At 59.7% G+C, this 16,376-nt stretch overlaps 1 protein-coding gene across 1 annotated transcript; it reads left to right on the top strand.

Annotated features, from left to right (window-relative positions):
- Positions 1-1,823: 1,823 nt before the first annotated feature.
- On the top strand, positions 1,824-15,955 carry ARHGEF37 (Rho guanine nucleotide exchange factor 37). Its single transcript, XM_056350540.1, has 14 exons — positions 1,824-2,299; positions 2,627-2,689; positions 4,676-4,893; positions 5,316-5,439; positions 5,840-5,987; positions 6,887-7,086; positions 7,646-7,776; positions 8,365-8,469; positions 10,524-10,634; positions 11,862-12,191; positions 13,142-13,270; positions 13,630-13,825; positions 14,264-14,436; positions 14,814-15,955. Exons 1-14 carry the CDS (start codon positions 2,242-2,244, stop codon positions 15,021-15,023), a joined length of 2,196 nt encoding a protein of 731 aa, XP_056206515.1. The 5' UTR covers positions 1,824-2,241; the 3' UTR covers positions 15,024-15,955.
- Positions 15,956-16,376: the final 421 nt, after the last annotated feature.

Here is a 16,376-nt window from a genome sequence, read left to right as displayed (position 1 = left end):
GTAACAACAGGTTTGCAATGAGGTTACACAAACCTGGGTCTGTTCTGGGAGAAGGCAGTCCTGCCTGCCTGCTGCCCTCCGCAGCGGCTGCAGGGTCCCACGCACAGTCCCATGCGCAGTCCCATGCCCTGCCACTGCTTGCCAGGTTTTGTCAGGCTGGGAGTGCTGGCTTCCCACAAGAGTGTGAAATGCCAAGAGTGCCAGGGGACAGCCCACCCTGCTGGGACCCTATAGCTTGGCATAACCTGAGCACAACGCCTCGCCCTGGGACACAAACAATTCTTCTTGACCAGCTGGCACCTATTTGCTTTTCCCTTGTAAGGAGAGCCAGACCAGGGAAGCCAGCCTACTCTCACGCCTCCCTGGGGAGCTCTGGAGTGGTGACAGTCCTGTGACACTGCTCCCGCTCCCCAAGCCGCCCACGTGAGCCAAGCCGAGCCAAGCCAAGCCTAGCCGCAGCAGCCCCAGCCCTGGGGCTGGACAGAAGTGTGGGGTCAGCAGCATGGCAGGAAGGAAACGGCCATGGGGAAGGAGGTTTCAGCCACTCCCTGCAGCTCTTGGCGGCGAGGCCATCCTGCAGGGAACTTGCTGGAGCCAGGTTACCCAGCATCTGAAAAACCAGACTGGAATGGGAAATATGCCCAAGGAAACACCCATGGCATGAGCTGGTCAGGGAGAAGTGAGTGGCCAGGGATGCTGCCCTGCTGTGCCAGACCCAGTGGGGCAACAACACCATCCAAGGGCGGAATGGTGCCCTGCCAGGATTCCCTCGGCAGCTGCAGGAGCGTGGTACCTTGCCCTGGTGTGATCTGCCAAAAGATGCCGATGGCAGCAAAGTGGAGATGACGTACCTCAAGGGGCGACAGGTTTGTTGGACACAGCAGTAAGAGATCCTGCCCAGGGATGGAGCTGGGGAACTCCTGACCTGTGCGATGCCTGCACAAAGGATGCCCAGCCAGGCGTTTCGCTGCTTCAGAAAGCACCTGGGCAAGGACTGAATCCCTGCTGCCACCTGCAAGGGAGGAAGGACAACATCTGTGTCCCCAAGGCCACAGCCAGGTAAAGCCCTCACTGCCCAGCCATGTGCAGGTCTCTCTCGTGGCCATGTATCTCCCTAAATCCATATGGCGTGGGACAGCCTGGGAACCATTCTCATGCGATGGCTTTACCCCAGCCAGCCACCCAGCCAGGGGACATTGCCGTGCGTTGGCTTCTTCTCCAAAGACCTGCCTGGGCATTAATACTTCTGCCTCTTCCCATCCTTGGCTCTTCCTGCCACGTTGCTGCCCAGCTCATCCATCTGAAACCATTCCTGTGTGGTGCAGCATCCCTCCAGCACAGGGATGAGGGAGGCAGTTTCATGCTCTTGGCTCAGAGCCTGACACAGCCCCACAGGTGGGATGGGATGCAGGCAGGGAAGGCAGTGGGGCAGGCTGCCCTTCCTGGCACCAGCAGCAGGTGGGAGCCAGCAGGGCAGGTGTGTGCGGGCCCTGTGCTGCCCTGCGCAGCCCACACCTGCCCCCACACCTCAGCTGGGGAGGGGGCTGGCTTGCACCCCCAGGAATGGTCCCAGAGGGAGGGTCTGCACCAGAGAGCTTGTCCTGGCCTGTGGGGAAGTTTGGCTTTAGACACAGGCACTGCCTGTGACCTGTGTGAGTCACGGGAAGACTCGGAGTCCTTTTTACCGTCGCATTTTTCGGATACTGCAGGTCAGCATGCACAACGCCAAGTGCTGCTGTCCCCTCCCTGTGGCCAGACCGAGGCCGAGCTCCCAGCTGCGGGAGCTGGCTGCACATCACCATCTCCCTTCTCAACAGCTTGTTTATACGGATGCAAACACCTCACGAGCCAAAAAACAACTTCACGCCAAATAGCCACTAACACCCAACGGCCAGCTCTGCGCAGCCACTTCCTCGGTTGTATATTTTCGTTTCTGTTTGCTCCGAAGCCTTTTCCGCGGCAGATCAGCTGCCGGGCGATGGCAGAGCGGAGGGACGCGTGGCCAGGGCCATGCCGGCCCGCGGGGTAACAGGGTGGAAGCCCACGCGTGCAGGGATGGGCTGTGGGTGCACCGGGGCTCAGCTCGTGCGGAGGTGGCAGCCCGCTGCAGCCGTAGCAGGGCCATGAAAAGGCGCAGAGGACTTGTCCCTGTTTATTTATGGCAGGAGCCAGCCGGTGTGTCCCCGCTCTGCAGCCGGTGCCGCGACAGCGGGGCTGCCGTGCTGCTGCCGGCAATGGGGGATGCCAAGGGGCAAGGCGGGGGCTGCGGCCGCCGTGCCGGGGGGTAACGCAGACCCAGGTACGGCGCTTCCCGCCCCCCCCCCGCACCGCACCGCACCGCCCCCCCCGCTCGCTTTCCGCATCCTCCCCCGCCGGGGCTGGCAGCGGAGGCGCTGAGCAGCCGCTGCCCGCCGGGCCGCCCGCCAGACCCCCCGCCGCGCCGGGCGTGTGCAGGGAGCGGCGCTGCCCATCGGCCCGGCCGCCCCGCGGCCACCAGCCCCCGCCCCGCGGCCACCAGCCCCCGCGTGGGTGCCGCCACCCCGCGCCGCGGGCTCGCCCCGTCCTGCCCACGCCGGCCGTGCCAGCGCGGCTGCGGCGCGGCGGGTTGATCATTAACTCCCCGCAGGCAGCCGGCGAGAGACCGCAGCCGGGCGCAGCTCCCCGGCGCCAGCCCCGGCCGCCTCCGCAGGTAAGAGCCGGGGCCGGGGCAGCCGGTTTCGGGGCGCGGGGGGGGGTGGGCGCGGCAGGGCCGGCGCCTGTCGCTCGGGGCGCGGGGTCGGGGGGGCCCTGCGGCTGCGGCATCCCCTGCGTGCGGGTCGCTGCGGGCTGGCTGCGGACGCTGCCGGGTCCCCGCGGCGTTGGGGGCAGGGATGCTGGGAGCCACCGAGGCGGCAGCGACATGTCAAAGGCAGGCGGCTGCCTGGGAGCTGGGGAGTAAAACCTGCCCCCGCTCTCCCTGCCTGCTCCAGCGCTGCCCAGAAATGCTTCTGTTTGGTTTTGCGCGATTCCCTTGTTCCTCTGATGTGTCAGGCCGGGGGGGGGAGGGGAGAGAAAGAGGTTTCCCCAGCCTAGGGACGAGCCCCCAAGGCAGCAGCATGCTCTGGGGGATGCTGGTGCGGGGACCAGTGACAGCCCAGCTCCTGCATGGCCCTGCGCTTCAGGACAGCTCTCCAGGCTTCGGGGGCTGTCTCAGATCGGGGCTTTCCACCTGCCTCTGCTCTGCAGCCATTCCTCTGAGCAAGGATTTTGCTTTCACCCCCAGACAGAGGGCTCTGGGCTTCTCCAACAGCCCTTAATGGGAATCCTTCTGCCTGGACACCTCAGAAGCAACCAAAGGGGTGCAGGAAAGTGCCTCCTACTCCCCATGTCCCATAGCAGCAGTCAGGGGTGACAGCCAAATCTGCAGAGGTCAGGGATGACAGCTGGCAGGGTAACGTGCCCCTGTAAGGCAGGCGGAGGTCCGATACCTTCTCACATGCGTTTGCTTGCTGTGCCAAGCCCAGCTGTCCTCTGGTGCAGCAGTGGCCATATGCCAGGAGGGGACATTCACCCTGCCTGGTGCTCACAATTGTATCACCTGCTTGTTACCCAGACCCTTCCCCAGTGAAGGCTCGGGCTGCCCTGCCAGCCCCTCTCCCTGCTCCCACAGCTGTCACTGGCTGGGCAGGCAGCAGAGAGCAGAGGCAGAACCACCATCCCAGTGCTGCTGCTTGTGCCATCTCACTCCTATCCTGCCAAGCCACCTCCATCCTGCCTTTGCTCTTCACGTCCTCCACAGCCTCCATGGACAGGCAGCCTGGCAGCATCTCTTTCCCTGGCTGGAGTCTGGATCCAGCCAAGCTGTGTGCTGTGCTGCTGTGGGCTGTGCTGTCTCCCTCTCAAGGCCTCCTGCCTGGGACTAAGTATTATCTGTGATGCTTTGGGAGTTTCTCCATCCTCCCCTGTATCAGAGCAGAGTGTTCCCTGAGAAGGAAATGGCATGAATCAGCTCTGATTTTTCATGCTCTCCACAGGCAGAGAGGAGAGGGGAGCAGGCTGTGCTGCGCAGGGCGCGGGCATTGCGCAGCAGGGACTGCAAGTGCCTCTGGCAGAGGTGCCTGCAGCTTCACCCACTTCTCCCCCCATCCCTGTCACTTTTAAACCAGCTCTCCCTGGCACAGAAACGCTTCTTGTTCAAGCACTGCAAAACACTCTTGGTACTTTGAATAGGACTCTTGAACGCGAGGCAACGTGCCAGGTGCCAACAGCCAAGGCAGGGAGGGATCAGCTAGCCCCGGCAGCAAGGAGTGCGAGGAGAGGTGGCAAACCCTGCTTTGCCCTCGGGGACCAGTCCCTGCGCAGCCCCAGTGCTGGGGTAGTGCTGCCAGGCCCCTGCCTGCACCCTGACCCTGCACGTAGTCGCTGGCGTTTGGGCACGTGTGTGTGGCAAGTCCACCCCTGCCTGCCGCACATGGGTGTCCATCCCCTGCAGCCAGCCCGCCCCTGCTTGCAGCTCTTTTTATGGCTCTGGAGTGTCATCCACGCCTTGCTTGTAAATGAAGATGGCTTGAGTGTCCCCGAGGATGTGCTGTGAGGTGCTCCCCACACACAGAGCAGGGACCATGAGCATGGGGCTGGGTTGGGCACTGGAGCACCCTTGCACAGCCTGCCCCTAACCCCCTGCCACTCCCTGCAGAGTGCCCCACCAAGATGGCGAGTGCCCATGGGGCAGAGCCCAATGCAGAGGATGCAGCCGAGACCCAAGAAGCCATCTACGAGGAGATCATGCCCTGCAACAGGATGGAGCTGAGCCAGCAGCTGGCCGTGGAAGAGCTCATCACCACTGAGGCCAGCTACGTCCACAACATCCAGCTCTGTGTGTTGGACATCCGAGCACACCTCCAGAAGAAGCAGGTGAGATGGGGTATGTCCCCTTGCCCAGGGGCTAGAGACTGTAGGGTGAATCTGTCAAGAGCTGAGAGATACCCAAATCACTGCAAGGAGGTCACCACATGCTCACCTTCCACCTTCCTGGGCTCACCTCAATCAGCCAAGGTCATGGGTTGGATGGACATTGGGTCTGACCCAGTGCAGCCGTCCTACAGCTTTAACCCTGCATCTGTAACATGAAAAGGCCTCATCACCCCACTCGGGAGCACAGCCGCGTCTCAGCATACCCAGTGTCTCCTGCAGCAAAGCATTGCTCCAGCTCCTCTGGTGTCATGTGGGGCAGCTGGAAGGACACAAGTGCTCAGGAGGGCATCTGTACCTCCAGAACACACGGTCCACCTGTCTGATGTATTTGGCTTACCCTGGGGCATCTTTGTTCCCTTCAGCTGCCTGATCTTGACCTGGAAGGACTCTTCTCTAACACTGATGACATCCTCCATGTCTCCAGACGGTTTCTGAAGGGGCTTGAGGCCACAGCCACCAAGGAGCATGAGCAGCTGCACTGCATCAGTAAGTGGTGCAGTGCCGAGAGCTGATCCGTGCCCACCGATGTCTTTGCTGGTGCTGGCAGTGCTGCTGCCCGGTGCTATGCCCAGGTGCAGCCTCCAGCCCACCTGCCCTGACACCTCCTGCACCTTCCTTGGCTCCGGGAAGCACTGCTGCCTGCACGCTGCCACCCACGCTCACCCCGGTGGGACAAGGCAGACCTGCCCAGCCTGCAGAAAGTGAGGGGGAGGGCAGCATCAGGGCCAGGTTAGCAGAGGGCCCGGGGTGCAGAGAACTGCTCCAGCGTGTTTGGCTGGCACTGCTTTGCCGGCTTCACTCATCCAGTGCACTGGGGAGAAACCTCTGCCTTTCTCTGGGGCCATAGGAAAGGGCCATGCTTCCCAGCTTCGCTGTCCTTCCCCAGGCACCCTGTTCCAGGAGTTCAAGGAGGAGATGGAGACTGTCTACAAGATCTATTGTGCCAGCTATGATCATGCCCTCCTGCTGGTGGAGAGCTACCGCAAGGACTCCAGGCTGCAGCAGGAGATCTTGGAGACCCTGAATGCAACAGTGTAGGTGCCTGCTGGCTGAGGCCACCACCTCCCTGTCCCTGTTTTGCCTACTGGCCTTGTTCTTCACCTCTCTGGTCAAGCTGTCTGCATGGGTATGTGCCCCCAGGCTGAGTGTAATATCATGGCTATGACCTTTGTGGCATTGCTCTGTCAGCCTGTCCTGCATCCTCGGGGCCACTTGCCGAAGGGGCATTGCAGGCTGGTGGTCTTTTATGGTGGACCCCAAAACAAGGAATGGGGTGGCACCCACAGGTCCTGCCCGCTCCATAGCCAAGAGGCTGTACCCACAGATGGCACGTGTATACCAGCTTGACCAGAGGGATGGGCTGGCCCCAAAGGACCTGCTGAACCTCTCCTGAACTATCAGGGGGGTCACAAACACTCTTGGAGCCAGGAGAGGCAGGTGCAGCAGCACAGGAGCTGCTGGCATTTACTGCTCTCTGTTTCAGGGCACGGGTGATGTGACTCCCAGCGAGCAATGCCTTGCACGCAGGCAGAAGGGGAGTCCTGCCTGCAGCCGGCCCACGCTTTGCCCACACCCTCCCCTCCCCATTGCCCCTGGAGCAAGTGCTGATCCCGTGCCTTCGAGCTAGACAAGCACAGCACTGTTCAGGGAGGCAGGGCACCCGCCTGGGGCTGGCACTGCCTTCGGGGCTGGCAGGGACAGCGTCCCCCTGCCAGTGCTCCCGGGGGGGTGGCCTTGCAGCTGGCAGAGAGCAGGAGTTCACAGCCAGAACCTGCCCCCAGCTACTGGGCACAGCTTGTCTGTGGGTCCAAGGCAGCAAAGCTCCCCTGCAGCTGCAGAGGCGCTGCTTTCTCCCCAAAATGCTCGCAGAGAAGCTGGGGGAAGCGGCAGGGAGCCCTCCATGCCAACGTTAAGCAATTCCCCTCTCCATCAGGCCTCACACGGGCGTGTCGGATCTCAGCTTCTTCCTGGTGATGCCAGTGCAGAGAATCACCAAATACCCACTTTTGCTGGGGAAGATCCTGGAGAACACCCCCGCCAGTGCCAGTGCTTACCCGGCCCTGCAGGCAGCCGTCCGTGCCATGTCCCAGGTCAATGCCAACATCAACGAGTACAAACGGCGCAGAGAAGTAGGTGAGTGGTCAGGAGGCACGGTGCAGGCAGGGGGCATGGTGTCTGGCAAGCCCCAGCCCAACCCCATTTGTCTCCCCTCGGTCTTGTACTCATTCCCACTTCAATCAGTTCAAAGCTGTCCCGCCCACCACCCATCCTGCCTGGTGGAGCCACAGACTTGTGCGGGCAGCTCCTGGCACTGCTCTGGTCCTGCAAATGTCACTCTGGGCAAGATCTGAAGGCTGCAGGAGCAGGGTGGCATGGCGGGGTGGAGCACAAAACTAGTCTGCCTGCATTCCTGGAACTGGGGAACAGGGATGAACAGTCCTGCCCTTGGGATAGGAGAAATCAGGCTCCCCACAAATGGGAGCTTGCTGCTCTTTTTGGTTTTCATAGTACTTTCCTCAGGGCTGCCCTTCTTTGATGTGGGTTGTGCTTATCCTGTTCATCAGGACTTGTCAGCTCTGGGCCCCTGTGCTGCTCACCCACCTTGCCCACTCAGGCTGCTGAGGCTGCTGCCCTGAAGTTTCCTCTTCTGATCTTTTTTTCCTCCCACCTTGTGTGCCCCAACCCGAGGCAGCCACCAAATACAACAAGGCCGAGCACCTGACACTGCGGGACCGCTTTGCACGCCTCAACACACACTCCATCGCCAAGAAGACCACGCGGCTCAGCCGGCTCTTCATGCACGAGGCCGGCATCGTGGCCAAGGTGGGCAGCGCGCACCCCACTGCCTGCACCCACGGACCTGCTGCCTTTCCTCGGGTTGTTTCTGGGGCTTTCTGCTGCCTCCCGAGATGCCTGGCTGGCTGAGCCGAGGTGGGGTGGCCAATGCTGACACCCAGTGGCCCACGCTGTCACGAGAGCCACAGTCACATTTTCGAGCAGCCTAAGGATGCCTCCCGGTCCTCCATCCCGAGGATCAGTAGGGTAGAAGGGATGCAGGTACACACCTCGCTCCTTGCCTCAGAGCGTTGCAGGGGAGAACTTTGGCCCCCAAAGGATCTAGAGGATCCTTGGGCACCCCAGCAAAAGGAAAGGCACCTCCGTGTTCCCGGCACTGCAACCACGCCAAAAGCCCTGTTTCTACCTGCATCCGAAGCACCCTAGATCTTGGCCCTTCTCAGATTCCTGGAGCCTCTCAGGGTCTCCCTTGCCCGTCCCCAGCACTGTGAGATTCAGTAAGACGCCAAAGCGCCTGGCTGCTGTTTCTGTCAGCACCCAGCAAGGGGCATCAGCCCTGCCGGAGGCATTGCCTGACGTGCCCGTGCTGGTGATGAGCTGCCCCTTGCCTTGCAGACGGAGGACAAGGAGTACGACGACCTGGAAGAGAAGTTCCAGTGTGTGGTGTCCAGTGTGGCCATGCTGAAGGAGAATGTGGCCTCCTACCTGGGCCATTTAGAGGTAAAACCTTGACCACTTGACAGGGGGTTGGCCCCATCCAGGCCTCGGGACCCTTTTCTTGGGGTTGCAGAATACTTTCAAGCCCTGTGGAAACCAATAGTAGTTGGGGCTGTTCAGGGACTTGCATCTCTCAGCTAAATCGTACTGTTGTGCCAGGGACTTGCACAACATCCAACAATTGCTCAGGTCCAGGGGAGCTTAAAACAAAGTTGATGGTTCATCAGTGCAGTCTGATCTGGGTATCATTTGAGAATAATCTGTCCTTAAACCGACCATTATTTCAAGGCGTGACATGGCTGAAAAGGCTGAGTGTTTCTCAGCCTGGGAATTTTTGTGTTAGTAACGGGTATAAGGCAGAAATGCCCCCAAATCAGGCCTGACAACAAACTTCCTTTCTGAGCTCACCTGGGTCAGTAGCTGGTATGATTTTCTCATGGAAATCCCTTGGGGCATCTGTGGAAAATGAATTGATGGCAAAACGTGCAATCCCCAGACACAGTAGTATCAGGGAAGCCTCAGGAAATGGCAAAGGGTTCAGAAAGCAGCAATTCAAGGGCTGGAAAGACCCTGTCATGGAAATATTGAGAAGGGCTCCCCATTTAGGATTGCGAAGGAGGAAAGGGGGATTGAAAAACTCCCTGTAGCCCAAAAAGTGGATAAAATAGGGTTAGCATAGAAAGCATGAGGATAGTAATCTGTTTGCCAGTGAGACACGGCATCAGCTAGGGGAATGGGGTATATCCGTTCCTTGGGACATCATGTACTCCTGGGGACCTGCCTGGCACTGCCCCTCGCTGAGCTGCATCTCTAAGCTGGCACCTTGGCTTCAGCCAGGACATCAAGTGTCTGCAAACAGGCTGGGCAGCCTAGATAATAAGCTGTGGTTAGGAATCGTGCTGGAGCTTGGGTGCTGCTTCAGAGGAGCTGCTGGTGGTGGAAGGTGGGGCTGCATGCATGCTCCACTTCTCTCCCTCTGAAAGCTTCTCACAGCCATCCTGAGGGCTGATGAAAACATCTTCTCATAGGACAGAGACAGTCTTACCTGACTTTGTGCTAACTGGTGGTTCCCTCATCTCTCTATACTGGTGTCCTCACCACAAGGAGACACAACTCTTGGTTCGTACAACAATTGTCACAGCCACCTCTGCTTGTGTAAGAGCCCCTGCAGGGCTGGGGAGCAGCACAGGGGTCTCAGAGCTGCTGTCTTCCGCTCAAAGGGTCAATCCCCTTTCATATTTCCATCTCCTTTCCCTCCTGTGGTAAGGAAGGACATAAAGGAAAGGTCTCCTAAACATAGCCACAGGCAAAAATAAGACGGGGTTTAGGACAGAGATCAGGGCATCCTGAGAGACCCATGGTAGCCGTGGTTGATGGGAATCAAGCAGAAACTACTCCAGGACTAACTGCAGGAGCAGTGCTCCAAGCGGTAGCAAAGCTCGCCCAGGGAAGAGAGCTGGCTTCCCTTGGCCAGAAGCAAGCTGGGTCTCAGAGCTCTGTGTTCCCTTCTGGTGGTCTAGGTGTTGTGGGTCAAAATCTCCCTGCAGGCTTGTAGGAGGCTGCTGCCCAGGTTTATCATTAGAGCAAAGCCTCTCAAAGCAGAGGAGTGCTTCCACCCAAACCATCCTTAGCTGCTTTCCTTTCCCGTCAGTCTTACTCTCCTTGCAGAGGTGGGGGGAAGGTTTTGTGCACAAATACAAGAAACTCCAGGGCTACTGGAACACCAAACCCAAATGTCAAAGCACCAGGCGACATCAAACTGGGGCAGGCCACCTGGGGCTACAGGGCAGCATTGGCCACCTTGTTGGGGTAGAAGTCCTTCACCAAGCCAGTGCATGACTCCTTCCTGAGTCTCCTCTAGGTCTATTAACACCTGAGCAAGCTCCCTTGTCTTGCAGACAAGAGTAGCTAAAGCATCAGTCCCACAGAGCTGCTAGCACAGAGCACCCTAAATGGGACATTGGCGTGTCTTTGGGAACACGGGGATAAGCTATGGATGGGTTAACTAGTGTTGGGCAGCTTCTGCAGGTCAGGTCTGATGGCTTTCTCCCTTTCAGGTGTTCCTGTTGCCTGCTCCACACAAGTGCGAACTGCAGATCGACGAGGGACCTGCCCAGCAGTACCGCCGCTTTGCAGAGTACCTCCACGGCACCGTTTTCCCAGAGTTTGTGAGTGCTCCTTCCCTGGTCTCCTTCAGCCAAGCATATGCTCTCACATCTTCTGGCAGCTGCACAGCAGAGGCTGGCTTCTCCCCCAGGGCAGGACAACCAAGAGCTGAGGGGCCACCCCAGAGCAGGCAGCATCTGCACCAACAGGCAGGCCCCTGGGGCCTGAACATTGCAGGCAGAGCCAGGGGCAAGTAACAGGATCCATCAGCAGCCCCAGACACAAAAAGTGGGAAACCAGCTCCAGAGTCCATGTAGGAAAGAAGAGACAGGGCCAGAGAGACAGCTACAACACAACTCTAAAGTCCGTCCAGGGCTGGAGACAAGCTGCAACATCTACGTGATGGATTCATCCAGGACCTGAACTACCTATAGCTGAGGTCCAAGGTCCACCCAGGAAACAGAGGCAGAAACACACCCACGGCAATATTCTGCAGAAACAGAAAGCCCTTAAATGAGCTGTGAGCAGGGGTAGCCCCAGGTGAGGCTGGTCTGGGCCATTAAAGACTATTTGTGCCTTCAGGGCCCTGATGTTCAGAGCCAGCCATACAGGCGGGGCTGTAGTGGAGGACAGGATGGTGGGAAGACCAGGTGTACTGTTTGACTCACACAGGGCATTTGCCACCAAACCCCAGTCCCACTTACACACATCCTGTGGACATCTGTGCTTACCTTTAGGAGCCCAAGAGACCCCCACCTGTCTCCTTCCACCACCCCTGTCTGGCTATCCAGGACTCCCTCTTGGGTGGTGGCTGCCGCTCTGAATGTCAACAGGGAGGTTTTTCCGAGCAGTGAAGAGTGTGGCAGGGCAGCCTGAACCCCACACCTGGATGCTGGCATCCCCGGGGAGTGCCTGTATGGGGAGGGAGGATAGCTACGTGGGATAACAGACCCTGGGCTGAGGGCCTCTGTCAAACCAAGACGTTACAACTTGCATGGGACAGTCACTGCAGCACCCACCTTGGCCCTTGGGACCTTGTGCACGGGGGTCCTACCCGATCATTTGCATTTGTATTTGAATCAAGGTATGCCTGACTGCTCTGCTCGGTACCAACAGTTTGCTTTGGTTGGCATCCTGTGTGCCTTCAGGGAAGGATGCCTCAGATGCTCCCCATTCCACACAAGCCCACCAACAGGTCCCCAAACCTTTTCTCCTCTGTACAACAGTGCCCCATGCAGACAGCTGGGCCTGTTTGGGGGCCTCACATTTTGGATTTTCTTGCCCCACAGAAGCAACGACTGGACAGGCTGGTCTGCCAGCCCCTCTGCAGCCTCTCAGACATGCTGGTGGGGCCACAGCAGCTGGTCAAGAAGCGCCTGGACAAGCTGCTGGACTACGAGGAGATCCAAGAACGGAAGAGCGAGATGGGCAGCGTGACATATGACGAGGAGGCAGCCATGAACACCTACCTTGCCATCAATGCCCTGCTCGTGGCTGAGCTCCCACGGTTCAACCAGGCAACCGTGCAGCTCCTGGGGCAGATACTGTGCTCCCTCAGTGCCCTGCAATGGGACTTGGCTGCCCAGGTGCTGCGCCAGGCAGAAAAGGAGCTAGAGCAGGTGAGAGTGACCCCTTGGCGTGTGTGCCCAAACTGTTGCACGTGCTGAGCCAGGCCTGCCCCTGCCTTCTTCAGGCTTGAGACATCGCTTGGACATTGAGGCACTGAAGGTCTGCTGTAGCCCAAGCCTTCTCTTGCTGACACGCAGCTCCCTGCCTAGCATTTGTAAACAATCTCTCCTCCTCTTTGGCTGGGGAAAGCCAAATTTTCTCTTCTTCGCTGCCAGGAACTGTCCTGCTTTCTCTTTGAGAACACCACTGGTAATTTATGGATGTGCTGCCTGAGAGATCAGTGTTAACTCTGTGAGAGCTCTGTGCTGGGAAGGCAAGGAGGAGAAAAACAGCTTCTGGCCTGAGGAATGAGCATCCCTCGACCCCCATCCCCTGGGAGACGTCTCCCAGCACTCCTCACTGGCACAGTACTCTCTGAGGTTGACGTTTGTGAACATGGTGATCAGGCCGGTCCACTGCCCTGGGGTAGAGCATGGCCCTGGCCTGACCCATTACAAAGATGAGAACAAGATACAGCCACGTGGAGGTATCCTTTTAGGCGCTGCTCCTACGTACCTCGTCATGAGGGTGGATCCCCCTTGCTCAGTCTGGAATGCTTATGCTGCAGACATCTACCCTGGAGCTACATCTACCCACCTCCCTTTATAGTTGGGTGGGGTGGGGTGGGCTGTGGGGTTGGGGCAGAACAACGGGACCCAGGGACTGCTCTGGTGGGCTGAGTGCAGCCTAAGAGCCCCATGTGTGATGGCCCTGCTCAGGAAAGGTGGCTCAAAGACAAGAGAGGAGCAGCTTTGATCCTAGATGCAAGGTGCATCTTTAGTGACCGGGTCTGTTCTCTTGCTTTCTCACCCTTTTTCTTCTTGCTTCTTCTCTTTTGACCCTACCCACAGCTCTTCCCCTCCCCAGGGCCCTCTCTCATCTCCAGAGTCTGTCTCCACAGATGCCCCATGGCCACATGCCTCTGCCCAGTTTCTGGAAGATGGTGGAAGACAGCTTGCAGCAGTCTGGTGCTCAGCTCCGTACCTTCTGCCAGATGTTTGAGACAGTCGTGCCAAGCCCTGTGACACAGGTAGGAGCTGGGAAGGGGATGTCTCAGACCAGCTGGATAAAGAGGTTCCCCGGTGCAGAACAGCTCTTTGGTGGGTAAATTGGCTCAGAAAGTGGCCCAGGGGCTTGCTGCAGCCCCAGTATTTCCCTCAAGCCCCTGGCTACAGCTGGGTGGGAATAACCAGGGATGAAACAGTCTTAGCTCCTCTAGTACTGGACACTCGTCTCCAAACCATGAGGTAGAGCAGATAGTGTGAAGGAGTTTCTCCTCTAACCTCTCACTGGGATGTGAGCCTGCAGAAAGCAGAGCACACGTATATGGAAGGCCTCAGTCTCCTGCATGTCTCATCAAATGCTCCGGTGTCTCTTGCTCCCCACCAGCCTCTGAACCCTGCTGAGGAGCGGAAGGTCCTTTCCCTTGTGAGCAAGCACGGCCCAGACAAACTTTACCAAGTGACAAGCAACATCAGTGGCAGCAAAGACCTGGACTTGACCTTGCAAAGGGGACAGATTGTAGCTCTGCTGCAAAGTGTGGACACTAAGGGGAACACGAGCAGATGGCTGGTGGATGCTGGAGGTACGGTGAGCGCTATGGGGAGCCTCTCCCTGCCTTGGCACCAGGGTCAGAAACCAAACCCAGACCACATCCTCATCTTGGATGGCCATTGCCTCCCGGACCCTCCCTTCCAGGGTTTGCTCATCCCAAACCCACCTCTGCTTTGCCAGCTACGCCCGTAGCCATTAGCTGTAAAGTTCAGGTTTCCCCATTCATTCCCCAGGGGAGCACTTGTGATGTGTTGTAGCTGGGAAAGGAGAATCCCATGCATACAGAAACATCTTGAACCCCCTTTTTGGGTGGTTTTGCTGCTGGGTATCCCCTAGCGGTTGACCAGTTTGAACAGGGCTGCTGTGCCATGCCAGGCAACAGCCCAGTTGTCATTCCTCTCTCCTGCAACCAGTCCTACATGTGCCAGGCAGCAGGGCCCCATGGCCTGTGTGTCTGCATGTCCTCCAGGTCCCCGAGGGTTTGTGCCTGCTGGAAAACTTCAGCCCTATTGTCCTGTACAAAGCCAGCAGCCCAGGATGCAGATGCCGGCCCTGGAGAGTGGCACAGAAAGGAGGCGACATTCATATGCATCACCTGAAGCTCCCAGGCCACAGATGGCCACCTTCACCCCCACTTTCCAGGTGAGAGTGGGGGACACCCCCCAGGGCCATTCCTAGCAACCTCACCAGCTCCATGCTAGTCCTCGTGTGTGCAACCTGTGGGTGGGAAGGTGGCCTTGCTTTTCCAGCACACCTGTAGTCATACATGTGCAGCCACGTGCCTAGCAGGGGAGTGTCGCATCCCGTGGCCAAGTGTCCCATGAGGCTGGTGTCTGCCTTGCTGAGACCTGGGGTGGACGGAGCAAAAGTGTCCTTGGTGGGGTCCCCAGTGTCCCTACATCAATGGCACTGCTGTACTGCCCTCAGAAGTGGCCTGCTGGCCTGCCATGTGTGTGCTTTCCCCCTTTGACTCTCCTGTCCAGCAAGGGCTTCCTCCCTGCTTCCCCCACCTTTTGCAGGTGGTTGCCGGCTTCTCCTTCGCAGCCAGGAGTCCACAGGAGGTGAGCCTCCAGGCAGGGCAGCCCGTGGTGGTGCTGGAGCCGCATGACAAGAAGGGGAGCAAGGAGTGGAGCTTGGTGGAGGTGAATGGCCAGAGGGGCTATGTGCCCTCCAGCTACCTGGTGACCGTCCCTGTGCAGGAGCCCACAGGCTGGAGCTTGCCTGTGTGAGCACAGCCAGCCCGCACCCAAGGGCACAGGCTTCGTCAGATGAGAGCGATCCGCTTGGCACCCAAGGACTCGTGGCAGGAGATGCTGAAGGGCAGTAGCCCTGGGCCAGGGAGGCGGTGGGAAGCAACTGGCGGAATATGGCCCAGGGAACATGGGTGTGAGGAGGGATGGCTGTTGGGAGGCACTTTTTGGTGGGTAGGCGTGAGGATGCCATGTCCCATACATGTTTGCATGAAGGAAGGCAGTATGAGGGAGTGAGGGCAGGTGGCTGCAGGTTTTCAGGAATTTGTTGAAATCGATGTTAGCGACAAAAGTGTCCTTAGGGGTGATGAGACAACATTGTCCCCAGTTAGATCAGGACTGAGCTGCAAAGGGTAAGTGCTGCAGGGGGGGTCTTCAGCCTGGCTTGAAGCATCTGGGGCTCTCGGAAGGGGGTTCTCGGAGCAGCACTGGTGAGAGTGCAGAGGAGCAGCCCTGGAGACGCGGTTCCCTGCTACTCGCCGGGTCACTCTGCCTACCTGGTTGCCTGCCCCTGTGTGCCATTGCGGTCCCTTTGGCAGCACAGCCTTCACGTCCTGCTGAAGGGCATGGCGATGCCAGCCTGCGCCTGGCTGCACCATCAGTGATGGGAGAGTGTGGGGCTGAGGCCCACGGGCCGGGGTCCTCCCAGGCCCTCCTGGCCACGCAGCCCCACTCCCGGCCTCGGTTTCCCCCCGCAGCGGGGCTGATGCTACTGACCCACGTGAGAGGCGCTGAGCTGTGGTGACCAGAAGCGCTCTGTAACACCGCCGATGCTGTTCTGTGTGACGGACTGATGCGCTGGCGTTGTCGTGTGTGACACCGCCGGTCTGCGCCAGCCGTGCTGACGGGCTCGGCGCCCCGCGCGGGGCTGCGCCGCGGCCGCCAGGTGGCAGAGGCACCGCGCGTGCCGGGCTGCGCCTCGGGGGGCGGGGCGGGGGGCGGGGCTTCAGCGGCGGGGGCGGGGGGGAGCGCGGGGCTCGGGGGAGAGGGGCTGCGGGGAGCGGGGGGCTCGGGGGAACGGGGGGCTCGGGGGGAGCGGGGCTGCGGGGAGCGGGGGGCTCGGGGGGAGCGGGGGGCTCGGGGGAACGGGGGGCTCGGGGGAACGGGGGGCTCGGGGGGAGCGGGGCTGCGGGGAGCGGGGGGCTCGGGGGGAGCGGGGCTGCGGGGAGCGGGGGGCTCGGGGACTGCGGGGAGCGGGGGGCTCGGGGGGAGCGGGGCTGCGGGGAGCGGGGCGCTCGGGGGGAGCGGGGCTGCGGGGCTGCGGGGAGCGGGGGGCTCGGGGGGAGCGGGAAGCGAGGACCGGGGCTCCGGCAGCGGGGGGAGCAGGGAGCA

This window comes from Falco biarmicus, chromosome 8 (genome assembly GCF_023638135.1).
Source record: "Falco biarmicus isolate bFalBia1 chromosome 8, bFalBia1.pri, whole genome shotgun sequence".
NCBI lineage: Eukaryota > Metazoa > Chordata > Aves > Falconiformes > Falconidae > Falco > Falco biarmicus.
This window is presented reverse-complemented; position numbering and strand designations above follow the sequence as displayed.

Bases quoted from the DNA above. Each gene is read 5' to 3' on its own strand.
- ARHGEF37 (XM_056350540.1), top strand. From the start codon at position 2,242: ATGCCAAGGGGCAAGGCGGGGGCTGCGGCCGCCGTGCCGGGGGGTAAC. The intron at 8,470-10,523 runs GTAAAACCTTGA...TCTCCCTTTCAG, and splicing joins CCTACCTGGGCCATTTAGAG to GTGTTCCTGTTGCCTGCTCC. The intron at 13,826-14,263 runs GTACGGTGAGCG...CATGTCCTCCAG, and splicing joins ATGGCTGGTGGATGCTGGAG to GTCCCCGAGGGTTTGTGCCT.